This window comes from Symphalangus syndactylus, chromosome 17 (assembly GCF_028878055.3).
Source record: "Symphalangus syndactylus isolate Jambi chromosome 17, NHGRI_mSymSyn1-v2.1_pri, whole genome shotgun sequence".
Classification (NCBI taxonomy): domain Eukaryota; kingdom Metazoa; phylum Chordata; class Mammalia; order Primates; family Hylobatidae; genus Symphalangus; species Symphalangus syndactylus.
Window position 1 is genome coordinate 10,137,802 of NC_072439.2, and position 23,700 is coordinate 10,161,501.

Consider the following 23,700-nt stretch of genomic DNA (forward strand, 5'->3'; position numbering starts at 1 on the left):
CGCACCAGGTCCGCTCCCAGCGTGGGGCCTTTGCACCTGCTGTGCCCCGCCTAGACCTCTGTCTGCAATCCCACCGCGAGGGGCCTTTGCACCTGCTGTGCCCCGCCTAGAACTCTGTAAACCCACCGTGTGGGGCCTTTGCACCTGCACCTGTTGTGCCCCGTCTAGAACTCTGTCTGCAACCCCCACTGCGTCGGGCCTTTGCACCTGCACTTGCTGTGCCCCGCCTAGAACTCTGTCCGCAATCCCACTGCGTGGGGCCTTTGCACCTGCTGTGCCCCGCCTAGAACTCTGTCCACAATCCCACTGCGTGGGGCCTTTGCACCTGCACCTGCTGTGCCCCCGCCTAGAACTCTGTAAACCCACCGTGTGGGGCCTTTGCACCTGCACCTGCTGTGCCCCGTCTAGAACTCTGTCTGCAAACCCCACGGCCGGGGTTTCCATGGCTCAGGTCTCAGCTTCAAGGTCGCCTCCTGGGAGGGGCAGCCGCCCAGCCTCCAGCTCTAACATCACACGATTTTAGCTCTGCAGAGCCGCTACCAGAACCTATTTCCTCATGTGTTTGTCCTCTTCTGATTTACTGACTGTCTCTCCCACTGGAATCTAAGCTCCTTGAGAGCAGGAACAAGGTCTCTCATTGTCTACTCCTCATCTGTGCCGGGCAGGGGAAGCGTATGCTAAATATTTCCTTCACTGACGGAAAGCAGCAGTTACCCCCCAACATCCGGAGCCCCAACAACCCTGGCGTCTGAATTCTGAACATTCTAAATCCCACATCCACGGCCAATGGCCAGACCCGACTGGTCCCGATGCACGTGATGTGAAGGAAGCCCACGCGTCCTCCGTGGAACACGCTGGCCGTCGGCGTTAAACCTGCAGGACAAACTGCCGGGAGACGGCGAGGGCGGCCCGATGCCACCGGGGAAAACAGACCCAACCAGGCCTGGCACCTGCACAGACCCGGGGGAGGCGGAAGCGGGTTCGGGGGAGGAGGAAGCGGGTCCCGGGGAGGCGGAAGCGGGTCCCGGGGAGGAGGAAGCGGGTCCCGGGAAGGAGGAGGCGGGTTCCGGGGAGGCGGAAGCGGGTCCCGGGGAGGCGGAAGTGGGTCCCGGGAAGGAGGAAGCAGGTCCCGGGGAGGCAGAAGCCGGTTGTACTCCGCAGGCCGAGCGTGCCTGAGGCTGACAATCCCAGGCCCCCGGACCACACGTCGGGGAGTGAGGTTTCGCAGCCAGCTTCTGGGGGCTCCCACAGGCTTTGGTGGGCCCTAGCTTGAGGCCCCCACCGCTGCCTGTCTCCTAACGGCCCGCTCCTCTGTGCGTCTGAGTCTAAATTTCCTTCTCCTTACAGAGACCCACCCTGATCCAGCCAGGCCTCATCTTAACTAGATTACATCTGCAAGGACCCCGTTTCCAAATAAGGTCACACTCCTACAGCACAGGAATTGTAGGGGGACCCTTCTCAACTCGGTGTAGGGGGAAGGACCCCACTGAACCCAGTGTAGGGGGAAGGACCCCACTGAACCCAATGTAGGGGGAAGGACCCCACTGAACCCAGTGTAGAGGGAAGGACCCCACTGAACCCAGTGTAGAGGGAAGGACCCTACTGAACTCAGTGTCCCGAAAAGCAAAGACATAACCCAATGCGAACACAAGCTAATGTTCTCGGCCGCAGAGGCCCGGGGGAGCTGGGAGCACCCACCGGCAGTGGCGTGCGGGAATGGCTGATCATTTTCCCAGACGCCGTAATGACTGCAGCTGTAGGACTGCCGCTCTCTCAGAAGACGGGGGACTTGCACGGCGCTGTCACTCCTGCAGGTGACTTCACACGGTTTATCATAAACCACAGAGAGCGGCAGACCGGTCAGCAGAGGGGAAGGTTACCGTCCTAGGTGGAGGCGTGCTGTGTCCAGGCGCCCGACTTCCCCGTGTGTTTGAAAAGGTTCATTTATCATAAGACCCAGGATACATAAACAAAGGCCGCTTCTTTGGCCGCCCTGGAAGTCCCTGCAGCCTCCCATCTGGAATCCTGGGGTCTGTCCAGCCCCTTTCCAAACAAACACCCCTTCCCGCACCCCCACCGCAGGCCAGCGTCTCGGGCCCCGTCTGTCATTCGTGAACAGCTGTCCAGGGGGCTCCGGTGGCAGAGACACCCCGGCCGCTCGCCGCTCTCGGCCTCGCCCGCCCAGTCCGAGTGGGGGGCGGTGCACCTGCGCATGCGCGCCCCTCCCCCGCCGCCCTCTCCCCGCCCCTCCCCACGTGACGCCGTGGGAACCCGGACCCCAGCAACTCCCGGTGGGGGCAGCCGCCGGGCGCCGGCCGGAGATGGGGGTCCGGGGTGGCGGGAGAGCAGGAAGGATGGGGAGGGGACACCTGGCTCACGGGGTCCGGGGGTCCCAGAGGAGAGGGTGGGGGAGGGAAGGCCGCCGCGAACGGGCTCCGGGGCGGGGGGGACTCACCCGCACGACGTAGGAGACCCCGGGCCCCAGGACCCTGGCGTCGGGGTGTAGCCAGCCGTGCGCGGGTTTGTGGATGAAGCTGCCCTTCCGGATCCACTCGGCGGCGGCGGCGGCGTCCCCGGACCCGGCCGCCCCCCTCGCGCCCCGCGGCCCCCGCGGCCCCGCGCCCCGACAGCGGCTGAGCGCGGGCAGGGGACAGGGCGCGGCGCAGCGGGGCTCGCAGGCGCCCAGGACGGCGGCCGCCAGCGCCGGGACGCCCCCAGGGCCCGCCGGCTCGGGCTGGGGGTCCGCGCCCCCAGCCGCCCGCGCCGCCGCCGGGCTGCGGCCCAGGAAGCCGCCCGGGGCCGCGAACTTCCACTGCGGCATTCGGGGCAGCAACGCGCAGAAGGTGGTGGGCGCCTCGGGCTCGGGGGGCGCCGGGGGCGCGCGCCCGCCCGGACCCTGCGTCATGGCCGCGGCCGCCCGACGGAGCCCGACCGGGCGCTGCGCCTGGCGCGGAGGAGGCCCTCCCGCTCCGCCCGCTCCCTCCCGCCCCCGGCCCGGTGATGTCATCCGCCCGGCCCAGCGCGCAGCCGCGGGGGGCTGCGCCCCTGGGACCCCGGCCCTCCTCGTCCCGGCGCCTGGCCGCGAGGCTGGGGAAACTGAGGCCCTCCGAGGGCACCGGGCGCTGGCCTGGAACCCGCAGCCAAGGCGGGACGGGGCTTTGAACCCAGACCCCCGTCAGCGACCCTCCCCACTGCGCCCCCCACCCCCGCCCGCGGCCCAAGTTCCCAGAAGGACCGAGCTGGAGAAGCTTAGAAATCACATCCCTTCTTTCCCCTATTTCCTAGTGGGGAAACTGAGGCCCGGGAGGCGCGGCCAGGGAAAAGAGAACCCCAGACCCTAAGGTCAGCCCCTCCCTCTCCGTTGTTCCAGCTAGAAGATACCTTAGGGTCACCCCTATTTCTTAGTGGGGAAACTGAGGCGCAGGGAGGGGAAGGGGCGCGGCCGAGGGCTCACAGACGAGGCTCAGACCCAGGAGTGCCGGCTCTGGGAGGGGGGTGCTAGGAGCGGAGCCGGGCCCCTGCTTTGCGGCCTGTCTCGGCCTCAGTTTCTCCGGCTGTAACCCAGGGGAGTGGGCTGGAGGGTCGCGGCCCTTCGTCCCTCATTTCTGGGGAGCCCAGTCCTGCACCAGCTCATCTGAGCTCTGGGCCTCAGCCTCCCAGGCCGGCCGCTCCGTCCCCACCCTCAGCCTCTCCGAGACCGGCCGCACCTTCCCCAAGGGTCGGTTCCTTCTGCACCAGAAAACGGGGTGTCCCTGTCACCCCGGGACCCAGCATCCTGGCCGGACTTGGCCGGAGCTCCCCTGCACCTGCCCCGCCCCAAGCAGGGCTGATTGCCGGGAACAAAGGGAGGGGCCGGCACGCGCTGGCAGGTGGGGAGGGAGGGAGGGGCGAGGCTGCCCGGAGCCTGATCGATAATTCAGAGGATGAGATCACAGCCGGCACCGCCCGCGGGGCCGGGGAGGTGGGGGCGGGGAGGGAGGCGCGCGGCCGCGATTGGCCGTCTCTGCCGCGGCGCGTGTCGGACTCAGATCGCCCCTGCGCGTCCGCCGGAGGAGCGGATCGTGGGCGCGACTGGTCGGGGTGGAGCCGCGGCTGGACCTGCGGGCGATGTGTGTGTTGTGCGCAGGGTGGACGCTGTGTCTGGGTGCGTGTCCAGGCATATGCAGGGGATTCAGGCTGCTAGGTCCTGGGGTGTGTTCACCTAATGGGTAAAGGGTGGGACAGGTTTGGCGGCCCCAGAGGCTGTGGGCTGAGGAGAGAGCAGCCCCCACCACCCCCACTCTGCGCCCTGCATGCCTCCCAGGCTGCATCCCTTGGGGAGGTCCTGGGGCAGCGTCGGACCCTCCCAAGCTCCAGGATTAGGGTCTTTCTGGATGGGAGGTTTGTAAGGTGGTCCAGGTGCCATCTCTCCCTGGCACACAGAGGGCTCCGTCGCACGGCACCCCCAGTGTGTTTCCTTCCTGTCCCTTGGAGACGGTGGCAGGAACTGAGTCCAACGTCCAGGGTTCAAATCCTGACGTCAGACTGAGGTGGGGGCTCACAGCATGCCCCAGGACAAGTGTCCAGTCTTTCCAAAGCACCATTTCCTCTCAGTAAATGCCACCTGGTCCTGAGTTGCTGTGAAGCTTAGATGCTCTTTATTAATATCCAAAACATAGCAAGCAGCTACTGATGGCAGATATTAGAATACCTCAAGCTCCTATACATCCTTCAAAACCCAGCTTCAATATTGCCTCTTCCAGGAAGCCTACCTGGCTGCCCGCTCAAAAGCTTGGCTCCACCTCCAGCCTCCCCTAGCCCTGGGTCTCTCTTCTGGTCTTTCAGACCCCAGGGGCGCTGGAGGGCTACGGGTCTGGATCTGGAAGGCAGCGTTCAGGTCTCCTTTCTGTGACATCAATAGACACGTTAAATGAGCAAGCACGTGTGATGCTGACAGCTCTCCAGCCCAGGAAAGGTTTATTGGCTAAGCAACTGTAGAAGGCAGAGTGGGAAAGGCACAGGTCTCGCAGCTGCCTCCAGCCTGAGTTTGGGCTGGGACCGGAGCTAACCCACGCTGTGATGGGGATCCAGGCCCTAGTGGGCTGGACGCCGAGTTCTAGGACACAGGAAACTCCGTCTCCAGCCAGCTACTGGGGAGGGCCGGAAGGTGTCCCTTTCCCCACCTGGCCTGGCCTGGCCTGGCCTGGTGTGACCTGGAAGAAACTGGAAGAAACTGGGGCACTGGAAGGGGACTCACCCTGCACCCTGCAGAGGGCCATGGGTCACAGCCCCCAGGGACTGGAAGGGTCAGATGTCCTAGAAGGACCTGGACAGTTCGAGAAAGGGGAGGGAAGCCTCCTTTCCCAGCCCTTCTCGGCTTCTAGCCCCTCCAGCCAAGCCAGGCCCCAGGAGAGGCCCGCCTGCCCCGTTCGCTGTGTGGGAAACAGGCCTGGCCTAGCAGCAGCGGCCGGGCAGCCTGTGCCCCACAGGCCGGGAGGGTGTGGTGGCAGCCATGGTGCTGGCCCGTTTGGAGTGGCGGATGCCCATAGAGAACGCTGGAGCCCTGGCTTTGTTCACGGTGACCTGCTCTGGGCAGTGGGCGCCGGGGCCGGGGGTCTCCTCCAGGGGGCGCGGGGCCCGGGGCCGCCCCAGCATGGTGAAGGCAGGCAGGCGCCGGCGGTAGGTGTTGGTGTCTGGGCTGTCGTACTGGCCCGGGCCTGGTATCTCCGCAGGATCCTGCGGGGGGCGGGCGGGCGGTGTGCGGCCCACCACCGTGTAGCTGGGGCTGCTGGGCTTGGTGAAGATCTGGGAACCCCACAGAGGGGGCATGGTGTAGGCATTAGGGGCAGGGGCTGAGGTGTCCAGGGGTTTCGGGGGGAGGCGGCAGCCCAGGGTGAACGCCGGCGGTGTCCGATGGCGCACAGGGGGCACCTTCTCTGGGCTGTAGGCCCCAGGGCCTGGCGTCACCTCCGGACCTGAGAGAGTGGGGAAGGAAGGGTGGCACTGATGTCTTCACCTGCCCGGAGACCCGGCATGGTCCCCACTGCCCACATGCATCCTGGAGCTCACAACGCTTCTCAAGCAGCCCAGGTGCCTTTCTCTCCCTTCCCCATCCTCCACACACATGGTGTGTGTTCAAGCCTCCAGGACTTTGCCCAAGCTGGACCCAGGGCCAAGCATGCCTTCATTTTCCACCCCTCCTCCCTGCTGCCTTCCCCGTACCATCCAGGGTAGAGCCCTCACAGCCCTTCCCAAGCCCCGCAGCCTGGGTTTTCCCTTCTCTCCAGACGTGAGCACACTGAGGTGGGATGGTCTGCACCTGCATCTAACTGCCCCACCAGACTGGGATCTCATAAAAAGGAAGGCATCTCAAATCTACTCCAACTCTCCAGCAGTTGACTGAGTTGATGGGTGAACAGGATAGGTAGGAGGTGAGTGGTTGGGTGAGGAGTGAATGGTTCATGAAGGGATTTGTAAATGGATGGATGGATGGATGGGTGGGTGGATGGATGGATGGATGGGTGGGTGGGTGGGTGGGTGGGTGGATGGATGGATGGATGGGTAGATGGATGGATAGATGGATGGATAGATAGGTGGATGGATGGATGGGTGGGTGGATGGATGGATGGGTGGGTGGGTGGATGGATGGGTGGGTGGGTGGGTGGGTGGATGGATGGATGGATGGATGGATGGATGGATGGATGGATAGATGGATGGATAGATGGATGGATAGATAGGTGGATGGATGGATGGGTGGATGCATGGATGGAAGGATGGATGGGTGGGTGGATGGATGGATGGATGGATGGATGGATGGATGGATGGATAGATAGGTGGATGGATGGATGGGTGGATGCATGGATGGAAGGATGGATGGATGGGTTGATGGGTGGGTGGATGCTAGGTGGGTCAATGGATGAGTGGATGGATGGGTGGATAGAAGGTTGGGTGGATGGTGGAAGGAGGAGCGGGTGGATGGATGGATGGGTGGATAGATGAGTGGGTGGATGGGGGACGGATGGATGGATGAGTGAGTGGATGGATGAATGGGTAGGTGGATGGATGGATGGATGGATGGATGGATGGGTGGATAGATGAGTGGGTGGATGGGGGATGGATGGATGGATGTGTAGACGGATGGATGGATGAGTGAAAGGATGGATGAATGGGTAGATGGGTGGGTGGATGGATGGATGGATGGATGGGTGGATGGATGGATGGGTGGATGGGTGGATGGGTGGATGGGTGGGTGGGTGGATGGGTGGATGGGTGGGTGGATGGGTGGATGGGTGGATGGATGGATGGATGGATGGATGGATGGATGGATGGAATGGTTAATGGGTGGAAGGAAAAAAGGAAGGATTCATAGATGAGTGGGTAGATGGGTGGCTGAATGGGTGGGAGGATGGATGGATGGATGGATGGAATGGTTAATGGGTGGAAGGAAAAAAGGAAGGATTCATAGATGAGTGGGTAGGTGGGTGGCTGAATGGGTGGGAGGATGGGTGGATGGATGGATGTATGAGTGAGTGGATGGGTGGATAGATGATGGATGGATGGATAGGTGGAAGGATGGATAGATAGGTGGATGGGTGGGTGGATGGATGGATGGATGGATGGGTGGGTAGGTAGATGGGTGGGCAGGCAGGTGGGTGGATGAGTGAAGGTCGGTGGGTGGATGGGTGTGTGGATGGATGGGTGGGTGGAGGGATGAGTGGGTGGGTGGATGGATGGGTAGGTAGATGGTTGTGTGGGTGGGTGGGTGAGTGGGTGGGTGGATAGATGGATGAGTGGATAGGTGAAAGGATGGACAGATGGATGGGTAGGTGGATAGATGGGTGGGTGGGTGGACAGATGGGCAGGTGGGTAGATGGATGAGTGGGTGGGTGGATGGTGGATGGATATGTGGATAGATGGATAGATGGGTGGATGGTAGATGGGTGGATGGATGAGTGGATGGACGGGTGGATAGATGGTTGGGTGGATGGATGGGTGGGTGGGTGGATGGGTGGGCAGGTGGGTGGATAGGTGGTTGGATGGTAGATGGATGGGGGGATAGATGGATAGGTGGGTGGGTGGATGTATAGGTAGGTGGCTGCCAGGTGGGTGGATGGATGAGTGGATGGATGGGTGGATACATGGTTAGGTAGATGGTGGATGGATGGGTGGATAGATGGATGAGTGAGTGGGTGGATGGGTGGGTGGATGCTAGGTGGGTGGATGGATGAGTGGACTGATGGATGGATAGATGGTTGGGTGGATGGTGGAAGGATGGGTGGATAGATGGATGGGTGGGTGGGTGGGTGGATGGATGGGTGGGTGGATAGATGAGTGGATGGACGGTGGATGGGTAGGTGGATACATGGATGGGTGGGTGGATGGATGGATAGATGGTGGCTGAGTGGGCAGGTGGATGGGAGAATGGAGTCAGGCAGGTGTGTCAGCTGTGCAGTCAAACTGTTGGGTGCCTGTGAAGGACACTGCTGATTGCCACAGTCCCCATTCACCTCTCACCTCCTGACACCTAGGCCAGCTGCCTCTGTGGTCATGTGTGCCCAGGGCCTCTGTGACCCTGACCCACTTCACTCATTCAGTTCTCCCACCGGGGCACTGGAGTGGCGGCCCCTCCTCCGTGTCCCTTGGATCTGATCACTCCAAAGACTGCATTCTAAGAACTCCAAGGATAAGAGGGGGAGGGAGGACAGGGCAGGGGAGTCGCTGAGACCCTGGAAAGCAGGTCCTCGTGCAGCTGCATGGCCCCAGTACTCACCCCGGGGCTTGGCCCGGCCCTGCATGGAGTAGGCAGGGGTGCAGCTGCGGCCAAAGCGTGTGACTTTTGGGTCCAAGAAGTAGATGGGACCTGGGCTGGTGTCCTGAGGTGGTGCTGGGGAGAGGAGCCCAGAGTGCTGAGAGTGATTCTGAAGATGGTGCCTGCCCCACCGCCCAGCTTCAGTGCCCCTGTTGGCCCCAAGACACTCCCGCCCGGTCAGAGGCCACCCCAGCCCCATCTCGGAGTGGTCACCCCGGGGGCCCTGAGTTGTGGCTGCCTGAACTGGGTGCCTCAGGTCTCTGTTCTGACTCTGTCTCCTCACAATCAAAGTGATTCTGCTCTGTCCCTCTAACCTCTGTGCAGGTGTGGGCTGGAGAACCAGCTCGTGGGTTTGTTGGAACTGGACATGATTAGGCTGGGTGTGGGGGTGCACACCTGTAATCCCAGCACTTTCAGAGGCCGAGGCAGGAGGCTCACTTGAGCTCAGGACTTTGAGACCAGCGTGGGCAACACAGCGAGATCCCATCTCTACTAAAAATTTAAAACTTAGCCAGACATGTTGACATGCACCTGAGGTCCCAGCTCCTCGGAAGGCTGAAGGGGGAGGATCACTTGAGCCTGGGAAGTTGAGGCTGCAGTGAGCTGTGATCGCGCCACTGCACTCCAGCCTGGGCAACGGAGCAAGACGGAGACTCAAAAGAAAAAAAAAAAAACTGTACGTAAAGAAAGAGTAACAAGAGCAACTGGGCTCTGAACCACGGCTTCGGCTTGTTGGCAGGTCGCGTGCTTAAGAGAGGGGCCCGGCGTTGGACCACGTTCAAATCCAGCAGGGCCTCTTGTGAGCTGGTGACCTTGGCCAAGTTATTTATCCTAAGCTTGTTTTTCTCATCAGTATGTTGAGAAAATCAAAAAGTGAGAGGATCCACAGAAGGGAGTGATCCTGGGGCCTTGTACTTTGCAATTGGGACCATTTGCTGCTTTCACCATTGTTGCCACGCCAAAGCACATCCAGTGACAGATGCGCAGGCACCTGTGTGTAGCAGCATGACCGGTGTTCACGGCCCCACAGACCGTCTGTGCACACACTCAGTACACGTGGCAGCGAGCCACGGGTGAGGGATGAAACGTCATCCAAACCTTCGCCCTCCCCTGAGGAGTCCGTGGCACGTAGTGTGGCCCAGACACGGCTCCAGACCTCCCCGAAACGTCTTCTAAACCTTCACCCTCCCCTGAGGAGTCCGTGGCACGTAGTGTGGCCCAGACACGGCTCCAGACCTCCCCGAAACGTCATCCAAACCTTTGCCCTCCCCTGAGGAGTCCGTGGCACGCAGTGTGGCCCAGACACGGCTCCAGACCTCCCTGCCACAGGCACAAGTACTTGCACATACGCTGTGGTCCCCAACGCAGGCTCACTGGCCACACTCCAAGGGAGATCACTGACCCTTAGCCACGGCCTCATCCTTCGTTAGACTGGCAGGAGGGAGGGGGTCTATTTTTAGCCCCTTCCCCAGGCCCAGGGCAAATAACAGTCCCCCAGGACTGGAAGAGGCTGGGGAGATTTTTTTTTTTTTAAGGGAGTGTCTCACTCTATCGCCCAGGCTGGAGAGTGTGGTGGCTCATGGCTCACTGAAGCCTCAACCTCCTGGGCTCAAGTGATCCTCCCACCTCAGCCTCCTGAACGCTGGGACCACAGGCATGCACCACCACACCCTGCTAATTTTTTATTAGCAACCCTTGATCATAGCTGGGCATGGTGGCTCATGCCTGGCATCCCAGCACTTTGGGAGGCTGAGGCGGGCAGATCACCTGAGGTCACGAGTTCAAGACCAGCCTGGCCAATATGGTGAAACCCTTTCTCTACTAAAAATACAAAAAATTAGCTGGGTGTGGTGGCAGGCGCCTGTAGTCCCAGCTACTCGGGAGGCTGAGGCAGGAGAATTGCTTGAACCTGGGAGGTGGAGCTTGCAGTGAGCCGAGATGACACCACTGCACTCCAGCCTGGGCGATAGAGTGAGACTCAGTCTCAAAAAAAAGAAAAGAGGCCGGGCGCGGTGGCTCACGCCTGTAATCCCAGCACTTTGGGAGGCCAAGGTGGGTGGATCACAAGATGAGGAGATTGACACCATCCTGGCTAACACGGTGAAACCCCGTCTCTACTAAAAATACAAAAAATTAGCCGTGTGTGGTGGCGGGCGCCTGTAGTCCCAGCTGCTCGGCAGGAGAATCACTTGAACCCCGGGAGGCAGAGGTTGCCGTGAGCCAAGATCACGCCACTGCACTCCAGCCTGAGCGATAGTGTGAGACTCAGTCTCGAAAAAGAAATCCCTGGTCATAATCCCATCGCCCCTCCGCAGATGCCTGGGCCTCACTCACGTGACCACAGACTTGCCTCAAAGTGCTCACTGTGCAGGGCTTGGCCATCAGGACTCCCCATGCTGAAGCACTGACCTTGGCCTCTACCATGCACCTAGAACCTTCCAGCCTTTGTTTCTGCCCTCCCCAACCCCTGGCTCAGTGCCCCGTGAGAAATGAACACACCCCAGCTCATCCTGACATCACTCATCTCAAGGCCTCAGCCTACAAAGCAGGCTCTGCCTGGAGTTCAGTTCTTCTGGGGGCTCCACCGAACTCCTACTCATCCTACAAAACCCAGATCCCATGCTCCACTTCCAAGAAGCCTATGCTGGGCCTTCAGCAAAGTGTGCACAATCCCCACTGCACCAGACTCCCCACTGCACCAGACTCCCCACGCTGTCCGATCCCCACTGCACCAGACTCCCCATGCTGTCTGACCCAAGGTGTCCTGAGACTGGGATTTGAACCTGGGAACTCAGATCTGTCTGGGTTGTAGGCTAGGTTCTTTTTTTTTTTTTGAAACGGAGTCTCGCTGTCGCCCAGGCTGGAGTGCAGTGGTGTGATCTCGGCTCACTGCAACCTCCACCTCCCGGGTTCAAGCGATTCTCCTGCCTCAGCCTCCCGAGTGGCTGGGACTACAGGCGTCCGCCACGGTAGCCGGCTAATTTTTTTTTTTTTTTGTATTTTTAGTAGACACGGGGTTTCACTGTGTTAGCCAGGATGGTCTTGATCTCCTGACCTCATGGTCCACCCGCCTCAGCCTCCCAAAGTGCTGGGATTACAGGCGTGAGTCACCACGCCCAGCCCATAGGCTAAGATCTTAAGCCAGTCCTGGGGACAGGGGGTGCTGAGGCCTTCACTGGCCTTCTGGGACCCCTTGCAGCTTCCTGAGTCCCAGTGTGTTCTGGGATTTTTGCTCATTCTGAAGGCTGAGAACAGGCTGCTGTCCTGCCCCTCCTCCAGCCGCCCCTCCCAGCAGGGCCTCTGTCCAAATCCCCACACAAGACCCTTCCCACCGCGCTCCCAGCCCAGCTGGGGCATTGGAGCAGCGGTAGAAAATGGAGGGATGGAATCTGGGAGCATTGATGGAGTTACAGAATTTGGGAGCCCAGAGACCTGCTGGCCCGTCAGCGCCGCTAATGAACACCAACAGCTCCCTGTGCGCCGGGCGGGGTCCACGCCTGAGCTGCTTCGCTGCGTGGGAACCCATCGCAGCCACTGCGCCCATTCTAGACAGGAGCAAGGCCACCAGCACGTGGCACAGCGAGCCGGGGCACCCCATGCCCTCCCTCCCGCCGTGCTGCCTGCGCAAGGACAGGAATGTCCACAGAGATACACGACAGCCCTGTGAGATGGGCCAGGCCTGGGGAGCCCCCACCTTCATGGTGGAGAAACTGGGGCTCAGGGCTCAGCCTCACACCGGACAGCACACGTTTACTTTTTTTTTCTTAAATTTGTTTTGAGACGAGGTCTCGCTCTGTCACCCAGGCTGGAGTGCAGTGGTGTGATCATAGCTCACTGCAGCCTCGACCTCCTGGGTTCAAGTGATCCTCCTGCCTGGGCCTCCTCAGCAGCTGGGAGCACAGGCACACACGACCACACCCAGCTTTGCGGCTACTTTTAAAAGCATTTAATCCTCATTTAATGAATCTCTAAAAGGCATCTAATATGCATCTAATCCTTACAACAAGCTTGTATGGAGTCTGTTATTTTTAATATTATGTTAATGTTTTTGTTACTATTGTTAACTTTTTCTTTTTCTTTTTAGAGACACAGTCTCACTCTGTCGCCCAGGCTGGAGTGCAGTGGCACGATCTCGGCTCACTGCAAGCTCCGCCTCCCGGGTTCACGACATTCTCCTGCCTCAGCCTCCCAAATAGCTGGGACTACAGGCACCCGCCACCGTGCCCAGCTAATTTTTTTTTGGTATTTTTAGTAGAGATGGGGTTTCACTGCGTTAGCCAGGATGGTCTTGATCTCCTGACCTCGTGATCTGCCCACCTCAGCCTCCCAAAGTGCTGGGATTACAGGCGTGAGCCACCGCACCCGGCCTAGCCAGGATGGTCTTAATCTCCTGACCTCGTGATCTGCCTGCCTCGGCCTCCCTAAGTGTGGGGATTACAGGTGTGAGCCACCGCACCCAGCTGATTTTTTTGCATTTTTAGTAGAGACGGGTTTCACCATGTTAGCCAGGATGGTCTGGATCTCCTAACCTCGTGATCCACCCGCCTCAGCCTCCCTAAGTGTGGGGATTACAGGCGTGAGCCACCGCGCCCGGCCTACCATTGTTAACTTTTAACAGAAACTGAGTTGCAGAGCACTTAAGCAATTTGCCTGAGTCCAAGCAGCGAGGAATTGCAAACACGGGAAGGCAGGTACAGGTATTCACCTCCCTACTGCGCTCTTTCTCCTTCCATTCTCTTTATCAATGAAAAAACAGAGAGGGACAGCAGCTTGCCTGAGGACTCACAGCAAGTAGGAGGTGGAGCAGGTTGTAGAGCCCAGCCCTGCCTGCTTCCTGCCGCACTAACTGGGGGCCTGGATCTAAGGGGTAAGGAGACCCATCAGTGCTCCTGGGGGGAGACTGGAGGATCTGGGAAGCCCCCAGCCGCCCGCCTGCCTTACCCTCACTGGGCCTCCGGACGAGCGAGTAGGCGGGACTGGTCACCCTGGTGCAGTCGTGGTTGATGAAGCCCACGGTGGACGGCAGGACGTACAAGCCTGGCCCCAAGCCTGCGGTCCAAAGCCCTCAGGTCACCGCCTGGGCCCAGATTCCCCGTGGAAGGAGCCCTGGCCCCGCTCCTGAGCCTCAGCCTGGGTTCCCCTCTCCCTCCATGGTGAGGATTGGGGGCCCCGGGGAGCAGGAGTCTGCTGCCCCTCAGGGACAAAATGTGATGCTTGCATTGTGAGTCAGACATGAATCACAGAGGGAAAGGCTGGGGACAGCAGCGCCCCTCACCCTGCGGCACAGACAGGGAGACTGGGGCCTGAGCCTCCCAGAGATACACGGTCACAGGTGGGGAAACTGAGGCCCAGGCAGAGATACAGTCACAGATGGGTAAACTGAGGCCCAGGCAGAGATACACAGTCACAGATGGGGAAACTGAGGCCTAAGCCTCCCAGAGATACACAGTCACAGACGCCACGTGTTGTGGCTTCTGCAGAATCTCGATGCCACAGGGGTCAGGAGAGACCACAGAACCAGCCGGAGGACCTGGCTTGGGGCCTGACTCCAGCCGCTTATTGTGGGTGAGGAAACTGCGGCGCGTCCTGGGCCCTCACCGAGGCCGGCAGCTGATGTGGTTCCCAGCAGAGCAGCCTCCGCACACGCGGCCCTCGCCCTGTCCCGGGTTGTCTAGGGCGCCGGTCCCTGAGGGCCACGCTGGAAACATTCCCTTCTCCCCGAGTCCCCTGCACGATCGCTGTGGCTTTGCCCACCGCTGTACCCACAGCCCCCGGAAAGGGGCCCGGCTGGCAAAGCACTCAGCTTCCGTCGGACAGACACTTAAGCGGGGCTCATGGCAACCCCGTGTCCACACCCATCCTGCCGGAAGGAAAACTGAGGTCTGGGGAAGGGCAAGGACTTGCCTGAAACTCCTGCCTCCTGCTGGACTCCCAGAACATTCCAGAAGCCCCAGAAGTAGGGGGAGTGGAGCAGGAAAGGGTCCCACCCGTCCCCCGTGGCTGGCACGCACCGTTCTCCAGGGTGGCCGTCCCACAGGACTTCCTCAGGCCCGTCTCCGGAATCTGGCCCTCCGTCACTCGCCGGCCAAGGGGGGCTGTGGCCAGCCGTGGGGCGGGGTCGCAGCTGAGGGTCCCCATGGTGGGCAGGCGATGGCCCCCACAGCACCCACGGGGCCTAGTGCTACCTTCTGAGCCGCAGCAGCTCTGGCGGCCACAGGCCCAGGCACCGTCCCCACCTTCACGGCCTCACCACGCCCTCCCAGGACCACAGCCGCACAGACGGCCCCTTGTCCCAGCAGGGAGTCGTGGGGCCCTGGCCCGAGGCAGGCTGGTCGGCCGGACACTGGCCTGGAAGTGGGGCCGGGATCGAGTGTCGGCCAGGCGGCTGGACGGTCCAGGAAAGAGTCCGGTGTCAGCAGAGTGTGTCTCCCGGGAGCCGGCAGAGCTGGGCAGCTGAGGCCAGGGCTGGCCCCAGGGAACTAGACCTGCAAACATGACACCCACAGCCTCGCAGCAGGAGGGCCTGGCGGGGTCGTGGGTGGCGTGGCCCCGTTTCTACACCTGGGGAAACTGAGGCACAGCCCAAGGTCATACAGCAAGTGCACAACTCTGGGAGTTTCAACTCTGAGCCAAGAAGCATTCACTGCCTCATCCTGTCACTCATTCCTCCCAAAGCATGTACTGGGCACCTACTGTGTACCAGTCTCTGTTGGGGGTGGTGAGAACTGGACAGGAACAGACGGAAAAGAAGGAGAAGTTCTCAGGATGGGAGAGAGAAAGTCGTCAGTAAACGTGTTAAGTGAACACAGTCTGGTGTATGAGGAGGCACTGAGTGTGAGGGAAAACGCAGACAGGTTTGGGGCCCAGGGTGGCAGTGTGGGTGTGGGTGAGCCCCGCGGAGAAGGTAAAACTGAACAGTCCCAAAGCAGGTGAGGAGGCAGCCGTGCAGAGGCCCTGGGGCAGCGGCGAGGACACAGGGGAGGTGAGAGCCGTCCTCACTGCCTCCCAGATGCCTCCGAGATTTAAACCGCAATGGATTTTGATACACTGCAGGTGACCACTGCATGAGGCTCCAAGAAGAGGCTCAGAAAACTGCCAAATGAGATGCACGTTCCTGTCTCTTCCTTGTTCATTTCTGTATTTTTTGGAGACTTTTGCAGTGTAATTTTTTTTTGAGATGGAGTCTCGCTTTGTCACCGAGCCTGGAGTGCAGTGGTGCAATCTCGGCTCACTGCAACCTCCGCCTCCCGGGTTCACGCCATTCTCCTGCTTCAGCCTCCTGAGTAGCTGAGATTACAGGCACCTGCCACCACGCCCGGCTAATTCTTGTATTTTTTAGTAGAGATGGGGTTTCACCACGCCTGGCTAATTTTTTTTTTTTTTTTTTTTTGAGACGGAGTCTTGCTCCCTCACCCAGGCTGGAGTGCAGTGGCGTGATCTCGGCTCACTGCAACCTCCGCTTCTAGGGTTCAAGCAATTCTCCTGCCTCAGCCTCCCCAGCAGCTGGGATTACAGGCGCCCGCCACCACGTCTAGCTAATTTTTTGTATTTTTAGTAGCTAATTACAGGCACACATCACCATGTCCAGCTAATTTTTTTGTATTTTTAGTAGAGACGGGGTTTCACCATGTTGGCCAGGATGGTCTCAATCTCTTGACCTTGTGATCCGACCGCCTCCGCCTCCCAAAGTGCCAGGATTACAGGCATGAGCCACCGCGCCCAGCCAATTTTTTTGTATTTTTAGTAGAGATGGGGTTTCACCATGTTGGCCAGGCTGGTTTCAAACTCCTGACCTCAGGTGATCCACACACCTCAGCTTCCCAAAGTGCTGGGATTACAGGTGTGAAGCACCATGCCCGGCCTGCAGTGTAATTTTTAACAGTTTTATTGATATAATTCACATACCATACAATTATACAATTCACCCTGCAATGTAATTTTAATGTATTGCATAATGTTTTAAAACTTTTTAATCAAAATGGTTTAGTCTACATAAAGGATCATAAAACAAGTCTTAGTACATATCAAACTTTTGAAACTTACAGATCATATTATCTGGCGAAAAAGGAATTAAAATAGAAACACCAACAATAAGATATCCAGGATCCCCCAAATATATTTAGAAGTTAAACAACATACTTCTAAATAACCCATGCATCAAAGAAGTAATCACAAAGGAAGTTAGAAAATTTTCAAACTAAATGATTATAAAAACTCAACATATTGGCCGGGCGCGGTGGCTCACGCTTGTAATCCCAGCACTTTGGGAGGCCGAGGCGGGCGGATCACGAGGTCAGGAGATCGAGACCACGGTGAAACCCCGTCTCTACTAAAAAACACACAAAAAAATTAGCCGGGCGTGGTGGCGGGCGCCTGTAGTCCCAGCTACTCGGAGAGGCTGAGGCAGGAGAATGGCGTGAACCCGGGAGGCGGAGCTTGCAGTGAGCCGAGATTGCGCCACTGCACTCCAGCCTGGGTGACAGAGCAAGACTCCGTCTCAAAAAAAAAAAAAAAAAAAAAAAAAAAACTCAACATATTAAACTGTGTAGGATGCAGCTAAAGAAGCGCTTAGAGGTTGCTTTAAATTTTTATATGAGAAAAGAAGCCTGGGCACAGCGGCTCACACCTGTAATTCCAGCACTTTGGGAGGCCGAGGCAGGCAGATTACTTCAGCTCAGGAGTTCAAGACCAGCCTAGGCAACATGGTGAAACCCCGTCTCTATAAAAAATACAAAAATCATCTGGGAGTGGTAGTGTGTGCCTGTAATCCCAGCTACTCAGGAGGCTGAGGTGAGAGGATTGCTTGAGCCTAAGGAGGTCAAGGCTGCAGTGAGCCAAGACTGTGCCACTGCACTCCAGCCTGGGCCTAAGTTTCCACCTAAAAAGCTAGGAAAACAAGAGGAAGTATAAGGAAGATCGTAAAGATAACGGTAGAAATCCATGAAATTGAACACTGTGGAAATAATCCCTTGGCCGGGCGCGGTGGCTCACGCCTGTAATCCCAGCACTCTGGGAGGCCGAGGCGGGCGGCTCACTTGAGATCAGGAGTTCGAGACTGGCCTGGCCACCATGATGAAACCTGGTCTCTACTAAAAATAAAAAAATTAGCTGGGCACAGTGGTGCATGTCTGTAATCCCAGCCACACAGGAGGCTGAGGCGGGAGAATCACTTGAACCCAGGAGGTGGAGGTTGCCCTGAGCCGAGATCACACCGCTGCACTCCAGCCCGAGTGACAGAGTGAGACTCCATATCAAAATAAAAATAAAAAGAGAGAAAAAAAGAACGCCTCCTCCCCACTCAAAAGAAGCTGGTCTTTATTTTTATTTATGTATTTATTTATTTTTGAGACAGAGTCTCGCTCTGTCGCCCAGGCTGGAGTCCAGTGGCGTGATCTCGGCTCACTGCAAGCTCCGCCTCCTGGGTTCACACCATTCTCCTACCTCAGCCTCCCGAGTAGCTGGTACTGCAGGCACCCGCCACCACGCCGCACACAGGCCCTGCACGGCCTCGTCCCCACCTCCCCCTGCCCTCTCGTCCTGCTCCTTGCCCTTTGCCGCTCTACTCTGACCATCCGGACCTGCTTTCCCTCCCTCGAGCCCCTAAGACGGTCTCCACCTTGGGCTCTGCCTGAGCTCTCTCTATCTGAGATGCCTCTGCCAGCAAACCAACCTCGCTGGCCCCTTCCTCAGTCACGAGGGCCCCCAGCCCACAGGCCCTGTCACTGCCCAACCCTGGACACACCATTTGCTTGTTTCCAGAGGCAGCACAAACTCCAGAGCCACAGCAGGGATGGGTGCTGAGGAGGGAGAAAGGAGGAAACACCCCAACCTCCCTCGGCCAAAGCTGCTCCTTCACCAAAACCAGCCGAAGTGCAGGACCCCAGGGGCTCCCAGGGCTAGAGAGACAGAGGGAACGAGGGCCTAGAAGGTCTTCCCCCAACCCTATCCCTCCTCACATCCGGGTCACCAGGTCCAGGCCACACCACACAGCCACTAAGGGCAGACAGCCAGAGACCTTGGTTCCAGCCGGGACTCGGCCCCAATTGACTCAGTTTCCCCTCTGTGACTTGGGCTGTCAGAACCCTACAACCAGGTTCCAGCCAGGACTCGGCCCCACCTGCCTCCGTTTCCCCATTTTATGTGGGCTGGAACCAAAAGCTACCACAGGGAAGACAGGACGGGAAGCCGGCCAAGCCGACCCCGTGTTGCTGTGAGGACGCTGAGGGCTGGCAGCCTCGCCAGAACCAGCTGGGGCCCCTCCAGCCTCCAGTCCCCTTCTGATCTGATCGCACCAGATTCTATCAACTCTGTCTTCAGCTCAAAGCTTGTCACAACTGCCAAGCAAAGAGCTTGCAAATGAGATGCAAATGAATTCGACACACATGCAAATAAGCCCTGATTTTAATCCTGCCTGTTCGACAGAAGAGACTAAATCCCCACAGTGAAAAAAAGGGAGGCTGGAATGGATGAGAAGCCAGGCACCAGTCCCACGTCCACCCGCCCAGCTGCCGGCTGCAGGCGAGGGACGTCACTGCCGGGCCTCGGTGTCCTGGGAGGTGACGCCGTCGGTGCTCCTGAGACCCTTGTTTTCACCGTAATTAGGAGTTCAGCCAGTGTTTATTTGGGGCCAGGCCCCGCTCAGGTGCTGGGAAAACAGGAGAAGACAAAACACACAAGTTCCTCATCCTCCCTTTCCCTTTGAGACAGGCGGGCAGATAAGTGAAACTTACGTGAGTGCAGAGGGCACGTCGCGCTATGGAGGAAACGTGGGCACAGGGGGGTGTTGGAGGCTGAAAGAGTGAGGGTCTGATCAACTCAGTATACCACTAGATGAGTAAACAGCAAACTGTTCCATTAAATGCAGAATGTTGGCAAACTGACAAACTGCGTCTGCCATGAAGAAGGGCTGCAGAGGGCTGCCACCACCCAGGCACAAATGTTTCTTATGATTAGGCATAATTGAAGCCTGTCAGTAACAATATGAACCTGTGATCCATTAAGCAGCTGCTCAATCGTTACCTCCTCCTCCCTGCTCTTGTTACCCAATAAATACTAAGGGCTGTATGAAGCTCAGGAAGCTGCCTTTGCCCTCTAGGAGCAGGGAGTTCTTTTCTTCTTTTTTTCTTTTCTTTTTTTTTGAGACAGAGTTTCACTCTTGTTGCCCAGGCTGGAGCGCAGTGGCGCAATCTCAGCTCAACGCAACCTCTGTCTCCCAGGTGCAAGTGATCCTCCTGCCTCAGCCTCTTGCGTAGCTGGGATTACAGGCATGCGCAACCACGCCCGGCTCATTTTGTATTTTTAGTAGAGACGGGGTTTCTCCATGTTGGCCAGGCGGGTCTCGATCTCCTGACCTTGTGATCTGCCTGCCTCAGCCTCCCAAAGTGCCGGGTTTATAAGCGTGAGCCACTGCGCCTGGCCCCTTCTTCTTTTTTCTCTCTTCTTCTTCCCCGTGTTGCCCTTCCTTTAAAATAGTTACTTTTAAGTTTTCATTTCTATTTAAAAGTTTCAAAGCCGGGCACTGTGGCTCATGCCTGTAATCCCAGCACTTCGGGAGGCCGAGGCGGGCGGATCACGAGGTCAGGAGTTCCAGACCATCCTGGCTAACATGGTGAAACCCCGTCTCTACTAAAAATAAAATCAGCCGGGTGTGGTGGCACATGCCTGTAGTCCCAGCTACTCGGGAGGGCGAGACAGGAGAATCGCTTCAACCCAGGAGGCAGAGGTTGCAGTGAGCCGAGATCGCGCCACTGCACTCCAGCTTGGGCGACAGAGCGAGACTCTGTCTCAAAAAAAAAAAAAAATAAATAAATAAAAATAAAAAAATAAAAGTTTCTTTTGTTTCTTGTTATCATTTTCTACACTTGTCCCTTCGTTGAGTCTTGTAATGATGGTCTCAGGCAGTAACAGTAGTAACTGCCGTAATGACGGTCTCAAGCCGTTACTGACGGTCAGCCACAGGGTGGTTGGTGGTGTGAGCGTCTGCGATGTGAACTGGGAGGTCGGGAGCCTCACTGAGAAGGTGACGCTCCAGCAGAAACCAGAGGAGAGGCCAAGCTCGGGAGGCGGGGGAAGCATTCCAGGCTGACAGCAACTGCACGCACAGAGGCCCTGGGGCAGGACCTGCCTGGTGTGTAGGAGAAACAGCGACGAGCCCCGTGCAGCTGGAGCAGCGTGAGCGAGGAGAAGAGGAGCCGGGAGGAAGCTGATGCGGCGGGTCCTGCACGGCCTGTGGACTGTGGGGGCGTGGGTGACGTGAGAGCTGTGGGCAGGGACGCATCCCAATCAGAGCTCACAGGCGCCCTCTGGTGACATCTGGGAGAGCAAAACGCGGGCGGTGCCGGGAGAGGGCGTCACATGCTGGGAAGGATGATGGGGAAGGATGATGGGAAGGATGATGGAGAATGATGATGGAGGATGATGGGAAGGATGATGGGAGGGATGGGGAGGATGATGGGGAAGGATGATGGGGAAGGATGATGGAGAAGGATGATGGGGAAGGATGATGGGGAAAGATGATGGGGAAGGATGATGGAGAAGGATGATGGGGAAGGATGATGGGGAAGGATGATGGAGAAGGATGATGGGAAGGATGATGGAGAAGGATGATGGGGAAGGATGATGGGGAAGGATGATGGAGAAGGATGATGGGGAAGGATGATGGGGGAGGATGATGGGGGAGGATGATGGGGAGGATGATGGGAAGGATGATGGGAAGGATGATGGGGAAGGATGATGGGGAAGGATGATGGGGAAGGATGATGGGAAAGGATGGGGAAGAATGATGGGAAGGATGATGGGGAAGGATGATGGAGAAGGATGGTGGGAAGGATGATGGGAAGGATGATGGAGAAAGAAGATGGGAAGGATGATGGGAAGGATGATGGAGAAAGAAGATGGGAAGGATGATGGGAAGGATGATGGGAAGGATGATGGAGAAGGATGATGGAGAACGACGATGGAGAAGGATGGTGGGAAGGATGATGGGGAAGGATGATGGGGAAGGATGATGGAGAAGGATGATGGAGGATGATGGACAAGGATGATGGGAAGGATGATGGGGAAGGATGATGGAGAAGGATGATGGGAAAGGATGGGGAAGAATGATGGGAAGGATGATGGGGAAGGATGATGGAGAAGGATGGTGGGAAGGATGATGGAGAAAGAAGATGGGAAGGATGATGGGAAGGATGATGGAGAAGGATGATGGAGAACGATGATGGAGAATGATGGTGGGAAGGATGATGGGGAAGGATGATAGGAAGGATGATGGAGAAGGATGATGGAGGATGATGGACAAGGATGATGGGAAGGATGGTGGGAAGGATGATGGGAAGGATGATGGAGAACGATGATGGAGAACAATGATGGAGAACGATGATGGAGAAGGATGGTGGGAAGGATGATGGGGAAGGATGATAGGAAGGATGATGGAGGATGATGGACAAGGATGATGGGAAGGATGGTGGGAAGGATGATAGAGAAGGATGGTGGGAAGGATGATAGAGAACGATGATGGGGAAGGATGATGGGGAAGAATGTTGGGAAGGATGATGGGAAGGATGATGGGATGATGGAGAAAGAAGATGGGAAGGATGATGGGAAGGATGATGGAGAAGGATGATGGAGAAGGATGATGGAGAACGATGATGGAGAACGATGATGGAGAAGGATGGTGGGAAGGATGATGGAGAAGGATGATGGAGAAGGATGATGGCAAGGACAATGGGAGGATGATGGAGAACGATGATGGAGAACGATGATGGAGAAGGATGATGGCAAGGACAATGGGAGGATGATGGAGAAGGATGATCGGAGGATGACGGGAAAGGATAATGGGAAGGATGATGGCAACTAAGACCAACTCATCTTCACCAAGCTCATGGTCTAGCCAGAAAGTTGATCATCCACAGCAGCACTGCCCACCAGAAACAGACTGAGAACCTACTACTTTTTTTTTTTCTTTTGAGACAATATGTTGCTCTATCACCCAGGCTGGAGAGTGCAGTGGTGTAATCATAGCTCACTGCAGCCTCCAACTTCTGGGCTGAAGTGATCTTCCCACTTCAGCCTCTGGAGTAGCTAGGACTATACGCATGTGTCACCATCTCTGGCTAATTTCTTTTTTGTGTGTGGAGATGGGATCTTGCTATGTTGCCCAGGCTGGTCTTTAACTCCTGGCCTCAAGCAATCCCCCTGCCTTAGTCTCCCAAAGCACTGGGTTTACAGGCATGAACCACCATGCTTGGCCATTTTTAAATGTTCTAGTAGTTGTATCAAAAAAAGAGAAACACATGAAATTAATCTTAATATTATATCTTATTAACCCCTATATCCAAAATAATATCATTTCTGCATACAAACATTACAGGTTAGATATTTCACACTCTTCTTTTCATGCTGTCCTCCCAGCCTGGCATGTTTTGCACTCTCTGCCTCAGTGTGGAGCGTCCATGGTTCCAGTGCTCCAGCGTCACCTGTCGCCTGTGGACGCTGTGTCGGGCACCCCAGGTCTAGAGCGTGGAGCCTAGGACTGATCCCTTGGGCCAGTGGTGCTCAGCCATGGGTGTTGCTGCCCCCAGGGGACACTTGGCTATGTCTGGAGACATTCTTGGCTGCCAGGACCAGGGGTGCTGATGGCATCTAGTGGCTGGAGACCTACAATGCCGTTCCTCCCAAGAGAAGACCCTCAAATGTCAATGGTGTCAAGATGGAGAAATGCTGCCTTAGTGGATGGGCACTTATTAATCGCCTACTGCGTACAGGGTGAGATCGGCAGGGCGTCCTTGGTATACAGCAGATTACACTCATGCAGAACGGCTCTGCTGCCAGCTCTGTGCTCACAGGCGCCACCCCACGAGCTGTTCCATGACTACCACCATTGACGGAGGCGGAGGTCGCAAAGCCAGCAGGAG

The 23,700-nt window shown here is 57.6% G+C and overlaps 2 protein-coding genes across 4 annotated transcripts in view; both read right to left on the reverse strand.

Annotated features, from left to right (window-relative positions):
- Positions 1 to 2,932, reverse strand: part of SHC2 (SHC adaptor protein 2) — a 38,395-nt gene extending 35,463 nt beyond the window's left edge. Inside the window, exon 1 of one of the 2 annotated variants that reach the window (XM_055247634.2) lies at positions 2,456 to 2,932. In XM_055247634.2, coding sequence (XP_055103609.2) covers positions 2,456 to 2,905 — 450 coding nt within the window. In that variant the 5' untranslated portion in view covers positions 2,906 to 2,932. Of the gene's footprint in view, positions 1 to 1,698; positions 2,217 to 2,455 lie in introns of those variants that run through there. The other variant, XM_055247635.2, reaches the window with a different exon arrangement.
- Positions 2,933 to 4,882: 1,950 nt separating this feature from the next.
- CIMAP1D (CIMAP1 family member D) lies at positions 4,883 to 15,160 on the reverse strand. 2 transcript variants are annotated; one of them, XM_055247589.2, is made up of 4 exons: positions 14,800 to 15,160; positions 13,730 to 13,837; positions 8,750 to 8,863; positions 4,883 to 5,954 (listed from the first exon to the last, which is right to left on the reverse strand). In XM_055247589.2, exons 1-4 carry the CDS (start codon positions 14,924 to 14,926, stop codon positions 5,434 to 5,436), a joined length of 870 nt encoding a protein of 289 aa, XP_055103564.1. In that variant the 5' UTR covers positions 14,927 to 15,160; the 3' UTR covers positions 4,883 to 5,433. The 2 variants fall into 2 exon arrangements, with proteins under 2 accessions (XP_055103564.1, XP_055103565.1); XM_055247590.2 differs by lacking the exon at positions 13,730 to 13,837.
- Positions 15,161 to 23,700: the final 8,540 nt, after the last annotated feature.

Bases quoted from the DNA above. Each gene is read 5' to 3' on its own strand.
- CIMAP1D (XM_055247589.2), bottom strand. From the start codon at position 14,926: ATGGGGACCCTCAGCTGCGACCCCGCCCCACGGCTGGCCACAGCCCCC. The intron at 13,838-14,799 runs GTGCGTGCCAGC...TTTGGACCGCAG, and splicing joins GACGGCCACCCTGGAGAACG to GCTTGGGGCCAGGCTTGTAC. The intron at 5,955-8,749 runs GTGAGTACTGGG...CCACTCTCTCAG, and splicing joins GGGCCGGGCCAAGCCCCGGG to GTCCGGAGGTGACGCCAGGC.